This window comes from Musca domestica, unplaced genomic scaffold, assembly GCF_030504385.1.
Source record: "Musca domestica strain aabys unplaced genomic scaffold, Musca_domestica.polishedcontigs.V.1.1 32, whole genome shotgun sequence".
Lineage (NCBI taxonomy): Eukaryota > Metazoa > Arthropoda > Insecta > Diptera > Muscidae > Musca > Musca domestica.
Window position 1 is genome coordinate 1,268,403 of NW_026712311.1, and position 15,998 is coordinate 1,284,400.

Genomic DNA, 15,998 nt, shown 5'->3' on the forward strand with positions numbered 1-15,998 from the left:
TCCGGTTTCCGTTTCTATTTTTGCTTCCATGGAGCCACTTAAAGATGAGAGTCACAGAGGCAAAAATATGGAATGGGACAATTGAAAATGGGAAAAATGAGAGATTTTTTTCGATTGGTCTGATATAAGGCAGGGATTTTCAAAAAAAAAAAAAAATTTGTCTAAAAAAAATTACAAACTTTTGCTATTCCAGAAAATGTTGCTGAACTTTTGCTATTCTAGAAAAAGTTGCCCAACTTTTGCTATTCTAGAAAACGTTGCACAACTTTTGCTATTTTAGAAAAATTTGCTCAACTTTTACTATTCTAGAAAAAGTTGCTCAACGTTTGCTATTCTAGAAAAAGATGCACAATTTTTGCTATTCTAGAAAAAGTTGCTCAACATTTGCTTTTCTAGAAAAAGTTGTGCAACTTTTGCTATTCTAGAAAAAATTGTGCAACTTTTGCTATTCTAGAAAAAGTTGCTCAACTTTTGCTATTCTAGAAAAAGTTACCTTACTTTTGCTATTCTAGAAAATGTTGCTCAACTTTTGCTATTCCAGAAAAAGTTTCTCAACTTTTGCTATTCTAGAAAAAGTTGCTCAACTTTTGCTCTTCTAAAAAGAGTTGCCCAACTTTTGCTACTCTAGAAAAAGTTGCCCAACTTTTGCTATTCTAGAAAATGTTGCTCAATTTTTGCTATTCTAGTAAGAGTTGCCCAACTTTTGCTATTCCAGAAAAAGTTGCCCAACTTTTGCTATTCTAGAAAAAGTTACTAAACTTTTGCTACCCTAGAAAAAGTTGTCCAACTTTTGCCATTCTAGAAAAACTTTCTAAACACTTCCTATTTTCGAAAAAAAATGCTCAACATTTGCTATTCTAGAAAAAGTTGCTCAACTTTTGCTATTCTAGAAAAAGTTGTCCAACCGTTGCTATTTAAGAAAATGTTGCTTAACATTTGCTATTCTAGAAAATGTTGCTCAACTTTTGCTACTCCAGAAAAAGTTTCTCAACTTTTGCTATTCCAGAAAAAGTTGCTCAACTCTTGCTATTCAAAAAAAGTTGCTCAACTTTTGCTATTCTAGAAAATGTTGCCCAACTTTTGCTATTCTAGAAAATGTTGCCCAACTTTGGCTATTCTAGAAAATTTTGCCCAACATTTCCTAGTCTAAGAAAAGTTGCTCAACATTTCCTAGTTCAAGAAAAGTTGCTCAACTTTACCTCTTCTGGAAGAAGTTGCTCAACTTTTGCTATTCCAGAAAATGTTGCCGAAACTTTTTCTTTTTTAGGGAATGTTGCTCAACTTTTGCTATTCTTGAAAAATTTGCCCAAATTTTGTTATTTTAAATTTTTCTTGACCAAAATCGCTTTTATTTCTTAATAACCAATATCTCTTTAAAATAAAATCTCCTACTTAAATTTCCCTTTCTATTAAGAAATATCGTCCCAACATTTGTGAGGACAGAAATCAATCGTGAATCAATTACAAGACATAGTATATGAAAAGTTTGGCAGCAAGTGCATGGGCAGGACATTAACTATGTCGCCGAAGAGGCTCATGTCTAAGTGTGTTCGGTGTCGAACCGCAATCAAGTGAAGTAATAGCTTACTGCCGCATATTGTAAGTCTGTGCAGGTACATTTCATCATTGTATGGTCACTTTTCGAGCAAAGCCGATGGTAACCAGTAAAATTGACGGCATTAAAACTAAAATTTATCGTTTGTTAAATTGCCAATGAATTTGAAGTTTAATCACTTGGGCCGAAATAGGTAGAGAGGTTCCTGCCCTCACATAGTCACATATTTATGGAGTATGTGTGTGTGAGAGTGTGGTTGTGATGGCTCATTTTGAAGGAAAGTCTTAATATCACCCATGTCCTGGCACCAAAGGCCTCTACTAATGTTGCCCATTTTTGCTTGGTCCATCACAAAAATCAAATCATAACCTCATAAACCCGATAAAATTGTGAGCAACATAATTGACATATGACCAAAGCAAATCGACATAGTTTCATAGAAACTGCCAGCCAGAAGTTGTATGTGTAAAATTTTCTCAACCTCTCGAAATGGGTAGGACATTTTTACTTTGCTCCTCAGGATAATGGAGAATGTGGAGGAGGAGGATGAGATGATGTTTGCATATTTCGTTAATAATCATTTGCATTGATTGCAAATTTACCCTTGAGAGTAATTATATTCTAGAGGACCATATGTGATGGACACATAATAGAAATCGCTCGAGCTCCAATGGAAAGTGTCGAGGCAGGAAATTCAAAATCGTAAATATTTGTATATTTGCCATTGAGAAATGGCAAAGGAGATGGCCTTCAATTTTCAACAATGTAAATCGTAATGAAATCGGAAATTGAAAGTATTGATAGTTTTGTATAGTATAGTTTTGCAAGTTGCAAGTATGGTAGGTATTTTAAATGCAGATTGATTGGCATCTCAACAATGGGAGATCATACAACAATTTCAAAAGAAGAAATATATGAGGCTAAAATTCATAAAATATGACGTCCTGAGAAGAATTTCATAGATAAGAAAATGTTGAGACACATTGCAAAGAACCGGAAGTGTTGAGAAACATTTTATAGAGCAACAAATGTTGAACAACTTTTTCTAGGACAGCAAAAGTTGAAAAACATTTTCTAGAACAGCAAAAGTTGAGCAACTTTTTCTAGGATAGCAAAAGTTGAGCAACATTTTCTAGAACAGCAAAAGTTGAGCAACATTATCTGGAATAACAAAAGTTGAGCAACTTTTTCTAAAATAGCAAATGTTTAGCAACTTTTTCTAAAATAGCAAATGTTTAGCAACTTTTTCTAGAATAGCAAAAGTTAAGCAACTTTTTCTGGAATAGCAAAAGTTAAGCAACTTTTTCTAGAATAGCAAAAGTTGAGCAACTTTTTCTAGAATAGCAAATGTTGGGCAACTTTTTTCGAGAATAGCAAATGTTGAGCAACTTTTTCCAGAATAGGAAATGTTGAGTAACATTTTTTTTAGAAACGCAAAAGTTGAGCAACATTTTTTTAGAAACGCAAAAGTTGAGCAACTTTTCTGGGATAGCAAAAGTTGAGCAACTTTTTCTAGAATAGCAAAAGTTAGGTAACTTTTTCTAGAACAGCAAAAGCTGGGCAACTTTTTCTAGAATAGCAGAAGTTAAGCAACTATTTCTAGAAAAGCAAAAGTGGGGCAACTTTTTCTAAAATTGCAAAAATTGAGCAACTTTTTCTACAATAGCAAAAGCTGAGCAACTTTTTCTAGAATAGCAAAAGTTGAGCAACTTTTTCTGGAATCGCAAAGGTTGAGCAACTTTTTCTAGAATTGCAAAAGTTGAGCAACTTTTTCTAGAACAGCAAAAGTTGAGCAAATTTTTTTAGAACAGCAAAAGTTGGGCAACATTTAATGAATTAGGAAACGGTTCAAAAAATGTGTTCACCAACTTTTTCCCACACTTAAAATATTTACTTATTTTTTTATTTTATTTTCTTTTTTTTTTTTTTTGATAAGGACAACATATGGCCTTATTTAACCCACCTGACCAACAAAAACTCTTAATTGCAATCCTTAAAAGAAAACAAAAAACTGATTTCAATTAAGCCTATTTTGTATCGGAAAAACTACCGTATCAATAAATAGTTTTATCTTCAACTTCATTGGCACTTGGAGGCAAAACTTTAAAGTTTTCTGCCAAAACAAAGCAAACCACAAAAATATGCTCGAGAAAACCAGAAAAGATATCGAAATAAAAACACAAAACCTCTCTTTTTCCGGAAGACTCTTAACGAATATTACAGAAATGTTTTGCTGCAAAAAATATTTTACAAAACTTCAACCTCAAAGCCAATTAGTGTTGAACATTTATATTTTTTGGGTTTTTTATTTTTTTTTTTTCATGCAACCCCTCCTCTCTCTTCTCGACATTTTTTGGGGGGGCTAACAAAAAAAAACACCTTATAAAATATTTACGAGAAAACAAAAAAAACGAAAACTATTTGTTGCAAAATATTTTGTATTCCATTGAAATGGAAAAAAAGAGGAATTTTTAAAGCCAAGCAGACTAATAGACACCAAATGGCAGCAACTACAAATAGACAATCCTCAACTGGACAAATTAAAAGTAGGAAAATTTTTATAGAGGGGAGAAGGAGAAGGGAGGCCTGGTCTTGGCAAAATATTTACAAATAAAATTGACCAACAAAATTTTTCGGTTGCCATGTTAAAAAAAAGAACACAGCAGAAAATATTGAAACAACAGCAACACCTAAGAGTATGCAAAGCAATAAATGCCTAAAACTATGTTCAACTTTTATGGCTTTAAAAAAAAAATACTTCACTTTAAGTAAAGTAGGAAGAAGAAAAATATGGGATGGAGAATTAAATTGCGTCAGGTGTTTAAAGATAGTCACAGAGAAATAATTAGAAAAAGTTGCTCAACATTTTTTGTTCAAGAAAAAGTTGCTCAACATTTTTTGTTCAAGAAAAAGTTGCTCAACTTTTGCTCTTCAAGAAAAAGTTGGCCAACTTTTGCTATTCTACAAAAAGTTACTCAACTTTTGGTATTCCAGAAAATGTTGCTCAACTTTTGGTATTCCAGAAAATGTTGCTCAACTTTTGTTATTCTAGAAAATGTTGCTCAACTTTTGGTATTCCAGAAAATGTTGCTCAACATTTGCTGTCGCAGAAAATGTTTCCTAACTTTTGCTATTCTAGAAAAAAGTTGATCAACTTTTGCTATTCTAGAAAAAGTTGCTCAACTTTTGCTATTCTAGAAAAAGTTGTTCAACTTCTGCTATTCTAGAAAAAGTTGCTCAACTTCTGCTATTCTAGAAAAAGTTGCTCAACTTTTGCTATTCTAGAAAAAGTTGCTCAACTTTTGCTATTCTAGAAAAAGTTGCTCAACTTTTGCTATTCTAGAAAAAGTTGTCCAACTTTTGCTATTCCGGAAGAAGTTGCCCAACTTTTGCTATTTTTGTAAAAATTGCCCAACTTTTGCTATTCTAGAAAAAGTTGCCCACCTTTTGCTATTGTAGAAAATGTTGCTCAACTTTTGCCACTCCAAAAAAAGTTGCCCAACTTTTGCTGTTCTAGAAAAAGTTGCTAAACTTTTGCTATTCTAGAAAAAGTTGCTCAACTTTTGCTATTCTAGAGAAAAGATGCTCAATTTTTGCTATTCTAGAAAAAGTTGCCCAACTTTTGCTATTCTAGAAAAAGTTGCCCAACTTTTGTTATTCTAGAAAAAGTTGCTCAACTTTTGCCTTTCTAGAAAATGTTGATCAAAATTTGCTATTCTGGAAAAAGTTGCTCAACTTTTGCTATTCTGGAAAAAGTTGCTCAACTTTTGCTATTCTCGAGAAAAGTTGCCCAACTTTTGCTATTCTAGAAACAGTTGCTCAACTTTTGCTGTTCTAAAAAAATTTCAACTTCTTTTTAAATATTCAGTTTAAGAATATTTGCTAATGTTTAAAGGCACATTCTAAGGAAATTTTCTTTTTCGACATCCTCTTCATTCTTTCCGCAACAAAAAATATTTACGCCAATATCTAATTTATTGCCAACAATTTACAACACTTCATTTGTTGTGATAAAGTCATAATGAGATGCTTTTCCGACAAAAAAAAAAAAAAGAAAAATGGAAAAGAAAAACACAACAAAACATAAAAATCTATGAAGCGCATCATTAAACAACGAAATTGATGCGGAAAATTAAGGCCAACAATTGGTAAATGGTCTTAACACAATACCAAGAATTAAGACCACGACCACCCTTCCGAAGAAAAAAAAAATAGAATGTGGCCTTTCTCCTTTGGTTTTAAGTAGCATAATTTATGGCGGCAATTTATGTTAATAATTAATAAATGAATTTATATAAATCTACCGGACCGAGGAGCAGCACTGACCAATTATTGGCAAAATGAAGGAAATTAGACACAAATGAAATCACAAGAGGAAAATATATTAGACAAATGTGAGAAGGAGCGGCGGCGGGGGTGAGGAGGGTGAAAGTGAGGGCTATAGAAACAAGGGGGAAAATTCCTGGCATGTAATTACTGCTAAGCGAAAACATCCACATGGAAGCCAAATATATCATTTGGTCGAACAGCTTAACAAATATTTAATGATTTATATTTCACAGCATATTTTAGGGAGGAAATTCGTGGCAAGGAAGAAAGAAATCCCATAGAAAAAAACTAAAATAGAAACTCAAAGATTTCCGGACATTTGTTTTATTGGAACCTTGCGAAAAGAGAATGGAAGACATGAACTAGACATTTGTCCATTGGAACCTTGGCCAGGAGAATGGAGGAGGAAACGAAATAGACGAGGCAACAACCTAATGTCTGGGTGATTATTTGTTGAAAGTTAATGTTATGGATAAAGCAAGAGAATCGGCAATGGTGGCTGGCACACACTCACATATGGCAAGGACATTCATTCATATGGCAGGACATTAGTTTTAACGAAGGTACAAGGAGCCACAGCTCCAAAAAGGCAAAGCAAAACACAAAAAACCGAATAACTTGTAGATGTTGGCTAATGAAGTGACATAAAATAAAATTAACACAAATGGTTTGGTTATTCAATGCCCTCCACCCTCTTTTCTCTCCTGAGTCCTGGGATTTTGGTTAACCAAAATGCATACATTGGCCAGGGCAACATATGTTGTGAAATATTTAATGTTTTGGCCTAGTACCCATTGCCGGCCGGTGTTTTGTTGGCCTTTCTCCTTCCCTCCCCCCCTCACCGGGGGGAAAAAACAATCGATATACATTTCTTCCTTTTGTTTTCCTCTTTTTTTTAAACATTTTCTCCTAATTTATGGTCATTTCAGATGAGTTCTATTATTTAGATTTATAGCCCAAATATATGTTTGGAATTTGGCAGTGCGAGAAAAAAAAAATTATCCGGCCATGATTGCTGTTGTTGGTTTTGTTTTGTACATGTCCTTCATCTACAACGGCCATTAGACATAGACAAATATATATGTTGACCTATTATTTATTTGTTCTATTTTTTTTTTCTCTTGCACACAGAGAAACTAATTTGTTTTTTAAAAAAAAAAAAAAACAACAACAGACAATAACGAGGCATAAAAAATGAACCAAGGCCATGGCAAATAACAATGAATATTTTAAACAAAAAAATAAACTGAAAACAAATATAGCTTTCATTTAATGCCTGTTTTGGCAATTTGTCAATGGTTAACAAGAAGGGGAAAAGGGTTTAAAATCTAAGTGTTACCCATGTATGTGAGAACATTTTTGCAATAATTTATTTTAAATATTTATGCTTGCATTTAAATTCTTCACAAATTGTGTCTAAATTGAGAATGAGTAGCGTAAAAAAGGTTCTGCTAATTTTCTGTCCAGAGAATAATTGTCTAACATTTTCTAGGAGAGAAATTTGAGCAACATTTACTCGCTGAGAAAACGTTGAGAAACATTTGCGGTAGTAGAAATGTTGAGCAACTTTTTTCTAGAATAGCAAAAGTTGAGCAACTTTTGTCTAGAATAGCAAAAGTTGAGCAACTTTTTCTAGAATAGCAAAAGTTGGGCAACTTTTTCTAGAATAGCAAAAGTTGGGCAACTTTTTCTAGAATAGCAAAAGTTGAGCAACTTTTCTAGAATGGCAAAAGTTGAGCAACTTTTTCTAGAATAGAAAAAGTTGAAAAACAAAAACTTTTGTCTAGAATAGCAAAAGATTAGAAACTTTTGTCTAGAATAGCAGAAGCTGAGCAACTTTTGTCTAGAATTGCAAAACTTCACCAACATTCCCTAGAAAACCAAAATTTGAGCAACATTTTCTAGAACAAATATTGACCAACTTTCTCTGAAAATAAAAATATTTTTCAAAATTTTCTGGACTTAAGAAAGTTGCTAAACATATTTCCCAGCATAAAATGTTGCTTATAATTTATGTAAGCAACAATGTTGCCTAAGGTTTTGTTTTTCAACCATTTGGTCGACCAAAAAACGATGATCATCATTTCAGAATCATGATCATCATCATTTCAGAAATCCCTTAAATTCTCTTGACGGAAAAATGTTTATCAACATTTCCAAGACAAGAAAAAGTTGAGGAACATTTTCATGATGAAAAAATGTTGGGCGAGACCTTACCATAAAATGTTGCCAAGCATTTAAAGGCAAAAAAAAAATTTGCTAAATTTTCTCTTTAAACAAAAATGTAGCTCAACATTTTCCTGACTGAAAAAAGTTGTTCAACATGTTGCCGTGTATAGAATGTTGCTTACAATTTATTGGGGCAACAATGTTGCATTACGTTTTGTTTGTCAACATTTTGATCATTTGTTGGACATCGTTTCATAAGAAAAAATTTAAATTATTAAAAAATTACTTTTTCCTTACGGAAAAATATTTATCAACATTCTCAAGATGAGAAAAAGTTGAGCAACATTTATAGGTTGAAAGAAAATGTTGTCCAACAACTTATCCATAAAATTTTGCTCAGTATTTTCAAGGCAAACAAATATTGTGCAGCTTTCTCTGAAAATGAAAAAAGTTGCTCAATTTTTTGCTGTACCGAAAAAAAGTTGCTCAACATATTGCCGAGCATAAAATGTTACATATAATTTATGTAGGCAACAATGTTGCGTAAATAATATTTATCAACATTCCCAAGAAGAAAAAAAAATTGAGCACCATTTTTATGATGAAAAAATGTTGGACAACATCTGTGCCACAAAATGTTGCTAAGCATTTTTCAAGCCAAACAAATATTATGCAGCTTTCTCTGAAAATAAAAATGTTGTTCAACATTTTCTGAACCGAAAAAAAGTTGCTCAACATATTGCCGAGCATAAAATGTTGCTTATAATTTATGTAGACAACAATGTTGCATTAGGATTTGTTTATCAACAATTTGCACGACCTACATGTTTTAGAAATCGTTTCATAAGAAAATTTCAAATTATTAAAAAATTGCCTTTAATTCCCTTGACGGAAAAATATTTATCAACATTCCCAAGAAGAAAACATTTTGAACAACATTCTCATGATGAAAAAAAATGGGCAACATTTATGCCATAAAATGTTGCTAAGCATTTTTCAAGGCAAACAAATATTGTGCATCCTTTCTCTGAAAATGAAAAGAGTTGCTCAACATTTTCTAAACCAAAAAAAGTTGCTCAACATATTGCCGAGCATAAAATGTTGCTTTTAATTTATGTAGACAACAAAGTTGCGTAAATAATATTTATCAACATTCCCAAGACGAGAAAAAGTTGAGCAACAATTTCATGTTGAAAAAATATTGCCCAACATCTGTGCCCAAAATGTTGCTAAGCTTTTTCCAAGGCAAACAAATATTGTGCAGCTTTCTCTGAAAATGAAAAAAGTTGCTCAACATTTTCTGTACCGAAAAAAGTTGCTCAACATATTGTCGAGCAAAAAATGTTGCTTATAATTTATATAGGCAACAATGTTGCATTAGGTTATGTTTATCAACAAATTGCTTGACCTACATGTGTTAGTTATCAAATCAAATGGAAAATTTTAAAAATTGTGGCATATTTCGAGGAGCTAAATTTAAAAAAAAAAATAGTAATATTGTTATATATAATATATGAATGTTTATAAATCTCTTAAGTTTGAAAATTGTAGCATATTTTGAGGATATAAAAATTTTAAAAATAGTAATAATGTTATATATTTAATATAAATGTTTATAAATCTTTAACATCTCTTTAGTTTGAAAAATTGTAGCATATTTTGAGGAGTCAAAGTTGATAAAAATAGTAATAATGTTATATATTTATTATATTTTTTTATAAATCTTAAAAAATCTCTTATGTTTGCTATAAATAATTTGTAATAAAAATATAAATACTTAAATGATTTAAAGAATACGTTATACACAATAGAATAAAGTAGGAAATAAATTTTGTTTTGTACTCACGGACTGCATCAATAACAACTGGTGTCCAGATTAACAACACAAGAAGTGTGGTAACTGCAACAATATTGGCTGCTGTTGGCAATGCTGCCACTTGCAGCCCCATTATTTACAACAAAATACGCGCTGAGACACACACACACGCAGGAAATTGACTTGAGTTGTGGGAGGAGGAGGATGGAGGCGATTGAGATTGAGGTTGGATCAACGAAATGGCTGGCGTCCAACCAAATGCCCAGGCAATGATATTGCTCAATTTATTGCTGGTGTTGTAGTTGTTTGTTGTTGTTTCTTGGCGCAACAACCAAGCAAATGTGTGAACAACAGTTGCTCTTGTTATCCGATGGAGGAGGAGGAGATTGGAAGAAGTATAAATACAACCAGCGAGTGGGTAGAAAAAAAATATGATAATGGTCGACAAGACCAATAGAGGAGTATCTGCGTAGTTTTTTTTTTATGGAGGGGATTTCAAACTGATGATGACGACGGCCAGGCTCTTGTCTGGTCTTAAATGTAAGTGGGTCGTGGTTCGTTGTCAACGTGGTTGACCAGATAAGAGATACGACGACGAGGATGATGGCGACGACAATAAGGATAACAATTTATACAAAATGGATAAAATTGAGTTTCCTGGTTTAGTTTTTTGTAGCTGATTTGTTCTTTGCGGTTTTTTTCGATTTCTGTTACTAGACTTACTCTATGGCTAGTGGCAAACAAAAATCATTTAAGGGAGGTATCAAAAATCGTTAAAAATTGCTTAGAGTTTGCTTTTCGGAGAGTGTATAAAATTTTTCCTTTGCTACAGAATTTTTTTCGTTTAAATGTTGCAGATTTGAAGCAATGGACAATAAATGGATTGTGGAAGGAGGGGCGGCGGTGTGTTAAAAACAATTTCGATTTTTTTTTGGTTGGTGTAATTACAGTTTTTTTTAATTTTTTTGTACAAGAAGTTACGTTTTTTTTTTTTTTTTTGTAGTCGTTATTAACAAGGATTCAAATTTCCGTTTTGTTGTTCAGTCGTTGATTAAGATTGTTGTTGTTTTTGTTGCATTTGTATAATTATGATATAGTTTAAGCCGAAAATCATCGGATATTACAAGATGTGTGAATAGACGCGATGTCATCATCATCATTAGCAGCATTGCAGCCAAAGGGACATTTGGATTAGACACCACGTTTTATTTCATCGAGAAATGCGCAGTATTTTGGTGATGAATGGCAGGACAACAACACCCAACCATTTTAAGCCGGCAGCAGACGTCGTTAGTGGGCATATGTCACGCAATATTCAATGAATTATATGCCATTATGATATTTCGGCCCGGTCGAATTCAAGCGATAATTGGCGCCCAAATGATTTCAAGTGTTTGTTTAACAAGGTTAAAACAACAATGGAAATTTTTGTTGTTGTTTTTTCCCAAAAAATAAAACAAAAAATCGACAACAACCAGGAAACAGCCAAGAGAAAAAAAAACAACGGTTGGTTGTTGAATATTTTTTCCGTTGAGGATATGAATAATATTTTAATTTGTCATCATCAGCGAGGTCACGAAAATTTATTGATTATTTTATTGCCGGCAGCGCCAAAAAGTAGGCAAGGCAAAAAAATGGTTTTCCAAAAAAAAAAAAACAAATTGTTAAGGTGTGTGTGTTTTGTAGTTGTTAACGTCGTTGGGGGCCAACAGCAGCAGTATTAGACATCACGAGCGTCGTTGGATGATATCGTGAAATAGATAATTTGTTGAAAAAAAATGGAGAGAGAGAAAGAGAACGAATTTCTCTGTTAGTTATCTGGCGATGATGGTGCCTTTTACCTGGACTCTCAAAATACTTAAGATTTTCTAAGACGAGAGAGAGAAATTTAAACGTTGGGGGACAATTATTTTATTTTATTTAATTATTTTATTTATTTATTTTTTTTTTTTTTTGGTAAAAAAATTTAATATTTTTATTTGTGTTGCCCTAAAACCAAGTTTTTGCTTTTGTGATATTTATTTATATTTTTAAGGATTTTTTGTAGATTATTATTATTTTTTGGAATTAGATTGGTGAGCTGTAAAGAAATGGAAATGAAAAATAAAATAATTGTTATTAGAATTTGCGAAAAAAAATATTAAATGTGGCCAGTCAAACTTGTGTGAAAGGATATAATTGAATTTTCAAATGTCTCCAAGAACATTTCAAGCCATAGATTTTTTAATTTTTTTTTTTTAAAGCAAACATGGATAGTGAAAACTATTTTTTTAAGCTACTTCCACAAAGCCGATTTTTTGTAAATATTTCTTTTTCAACCTGAACCTGATATGTTTTAATATTTTTTTTCAAGAACCATCAGGGCCTCAATTCTTGTTCTATGAAAATGGGAAATGAAAACTTGTATAAAGGAAAGAAATGTCAAATGAAAAATTTTATAAAGGAAATATTTTTCATTTCATATTTTCATTTAACAAGAATCCAGCCCCAGGACCTATTTAAATAATAGTTTTTCCGGAATCAACAGAGCATCCAAAGTGATTTTTTTGAATATTTTTAAAGGATTTCCAAAGCCATGTACTAAGACCTAATTTTTAAAAGGGCCAAAATGTGGATTTTTTTGGAATTAAATTTTCAAAAACTAACCAGAAATGTGGAATTTTTTAAAATGACTGTTTTTAAGAACTATCCAGAAATGTGGATTTTTTTTAGATAATATTTTTAAGGATTATCCCAAAACGTGGATTTTTATAAATTATCTTTTCAAGGACTATCCAGAAATGTGGATTTTTTTAAATAATATTTTTAAGGACTATCCCAAAACGTGGATTTTTGTAAATTATCTTTTCAAGGACTATCCAGAAATGTGGATTTTTTTTTTTTAAATAATATTTTTAAGGACTATCCCAAAACGTGGATTTTTGTAAATTATCTTTTCAAGAACTATCCAGAAATATGGATTTTTTAGATAATATTTTTAAGGACTATCCCAAAACGTGAATTTTTGTAAATTATCTTTTGAAGGACTATCCAGAAACGTGGATTTTTTAAATAATATTTTTAAGGACTATCCCAAAACGTGGATTTTTGTAAATTATCTTTTCAAGGACTATCCAGAAATGTGGATTTTTTTTAGAAAATATTTTTAAGGACTACCCCAAAACGTGATTTTTTTAAAATTATCTTTTCAAAAAGTATCCAGGAATGTTAATTTTAAAAAAATATTTGCGGAAGCAACGTAAGCACCAAAAACAGGACCAAAAATGTGAATTTTTAAAAATTGTTTTTCAAGGACGAAGACCTGGGTTTTTTAAAGTCTTCTTTCAAGGACCATAACAAGAACAGGACCAAAAACGTGGGATTTAAAAACAAAATCTTTTAAAGGACAGAAACGTCATGTCAGACCCTTAAGGCTTAATTTTTTTAAAAATGTTTGCAAGTGCCAAACGTGGAATTTTCGAGCTTATTTTTGCCTAAGCACAATCAGGACAAGCAATATGGATTTTTAAATATCTGTTCTAAGATAGATCTGGAAGGATGGATTTTTAAGATTTGTTTTTAAGGACTATCGGGAACACAGACATGTAATTAAGATTATTTTTTAAGGTCGAGGACCATAAACGTGGCTGTCTTAATAATTTTTACATTACATGTCTGTGTTCCTCATATTCCTTGAAAAAATAATCTTAAAAATCCATTCTTCCAGACCTTACCTTAGAACAGATATCTGAAAAATCCAAATTTCTGGTCTTAAATTGTGTTCAGAAAAATATTTTTTATTTTTATATTTTAATTATTTTCCAAGGGTTTAAAGGATTTTTTTCAAGTACTTGACAAAACGTTTCCCCAGAGACCCTCTGGACAAACATTTTAAAATTATTTTCCAAGAACCATCTGAAATATAATTTCTTTTAAATATTTTTTCTAAAGGACTCCAAAGATATTCTCCTCTATATATTTCGGACAGAAAGTTGTAATTTTAATTTTTTTCATTTGCCTTAAAGGCAAAAATGTGGTTTTCTTTGTAACATTTGCCCTCGAACAAACAAAATCACAAAAGAATATTTTTTAAATTATTTTTCTCAAGGATCAGAAATATCTATTTTTGAACCGTCTGGAGTAAATTCCATTATAAGTATTATTTTTAAAGAACTGTAAAGACATCGTCTAAGGTTTTTATATCATCCAAAGGAGACCTATTGTTATTTTATTATTTACAAATGACAAAAAGGACCATAAAAGAATCCAGAGACTGTGAGGTCCACTTTGGTCCACATACGACTCAATGCTATAGTCTATTGTTTACCTAAAAATCTTCTATGGTCTGCAGGACACCTAGAGGTCTTCGGCATCAGCAGGAGTCCCAGAAGAGATTGGACGACACCTTTTTATATAAGTTCCTTTAAAATACCTACAGTCCTTTTTTGAAAACCATTGAAGTCAAGAGGTGTTCTATTCGCCTCGGAAGACCAGGATGTCACACAAAAAGTACAGAAGACCTGGTGGTCTCCTATAGAGTAAATTTTTCGACCTTTTTGAAATAGTATGTTTATTTCATGAATTTTAACACTTAGTCGCCGAAACGTGACACTACTGTTTAAATGTGGAAGAAGTGGACTTTGCCTTATTTGGCGTTGAATGAACAAATTTTTGTTCAAAAAATTTTAGAGGAGGATATTTGCAACATTTGGTACCACACAGTCGAAAATGTAGATGGCTTGGAGGTGTTCCTTTCTTCATAGGAGATTTTTGTGTGTGGAAGACCCACTGTCCACAGAAGGCTCAAAGCAAACTTAGAGACCCAGAACCGAATGTCCTCAAAATGGCTTAGAGGTGTTCCTTTCTTCATAGAAGACTTTTTGTGTGTCGAAGTCCTACTGTCGTCCACAGAAGGCTCAAAGCAATCTTAGAGCCCCAGAGCCGAAAGGTTTTAAAACCTAAAAGTTTGTCATCAAAAATCTGTTGTCCTTTTCTTGGATCTCATACATTTGTTGAGCTTAGCGTAAACAAAATTATTTCCCCTCCTTTTTTCTCACACCTTGAAACTTTTTGGTTAATTCTTGTCAAATTATATCCAATACATTCTTACAAATGAAATTTAAGTAAAAATTAGAATCTAAATTTTTTTGGAATTCGAAATATTTTTTTTGGAAATTTTTACTGCCTACTTTTAGGCGAAGTGATTTTAAGACCACCACTATCTCTACATATATATGTGGTATATATATATATCAACGTATCCCAGTGTTGTAGAAACGCATATTTTATAAAATTGTAGCATACTTTCAGGCTTCATATAAATTTATGTGACCCTTAACACAAACACAATCTTCCTTTTCCTCCTTAAACTTACTGTTAATTTTTGTCAAATTATATCCAACACATACTTAGAAGTGATATTTAAGTAAAAATTAGGATCTAAATTTTTTTGGAATTCGAAATATTTTTTTTTGGAAATTTTTATTGCCTACTTTTAGGCGAAGTGGTTTCTAGATCCCCGCTATCTCTATATATATGGTAAACATATGCCAACGTATCTCAGTGTTGTAGAAACGCATATTTTATAAAATTGTAGCATACTTTCAGGCGTTATTATGTCTTATATTCGTCCCTCTTCCTTCCTAAACTTCCTGTTAATTTTTGTCAAATTATATCCAACACATACTTAGAAATGCAATTTATTTGGCTAATCTTTAAAGTAAATCTTATGGCCATCCGACTAAAGCTGTTGCCGAAACCTTTAGCTACGCCACGCAAAAAAGGGACCTGCAAACTTTTGGCCAAACAGAAAATAAATAAAAAGGAAAGCCTCTCTCGCTCCTGGCCAAAAAAGAAGGCAAAAGTGTTTGTTTTTTCTGAGGCCATTTTTTGTTGTTGTTGTTGCTGTTTTTTGTTGTTCATGGCTTGTTGTGTTTTTGATGTAATAAAGACAAACACTTTTTCTCCACTTTTTTTGTATTTTGGGATTTAAGGTTAAAACTGGCGGAGGAAAAAAGGGCTCACAAGGAAACAGCATTTAAAAACCGGGCCAAGTAGAAAAAAAATTTTTTTTTGCTTTTTGTTGGATTTTTTTCTGGTCCAGAAACTTTTTATTTCCCCTGGGAAAGAAAGGAAAAAATACGAAAACGA

General features: G+C 32.1%; 1 protein-coding gene across 1 annotated transcript in view; it reads right to left on the minus strand.

The window, feature by feature from the left end:
• Positions 1-15,998, minus strand: part of LOC101901057 (tyrosine-protein phosphatase Lar) — an 898,201-nt gene that overhangs the window by 577,338 nt on the left and 304,865 nt on the right. The window contains exon 4 of the mRNA XM_059125202.1: positions 9,900-10,695. Coding sequence (XP_058981185.1) covers positions 9,900-10,002 — 103 coding nt within the window. The 5' untranslated portion in view covers positions 10,003-10,695. The remainder of the gene's footprint in view (positions 1-9,899; positions 10,696-15,998) is intronic.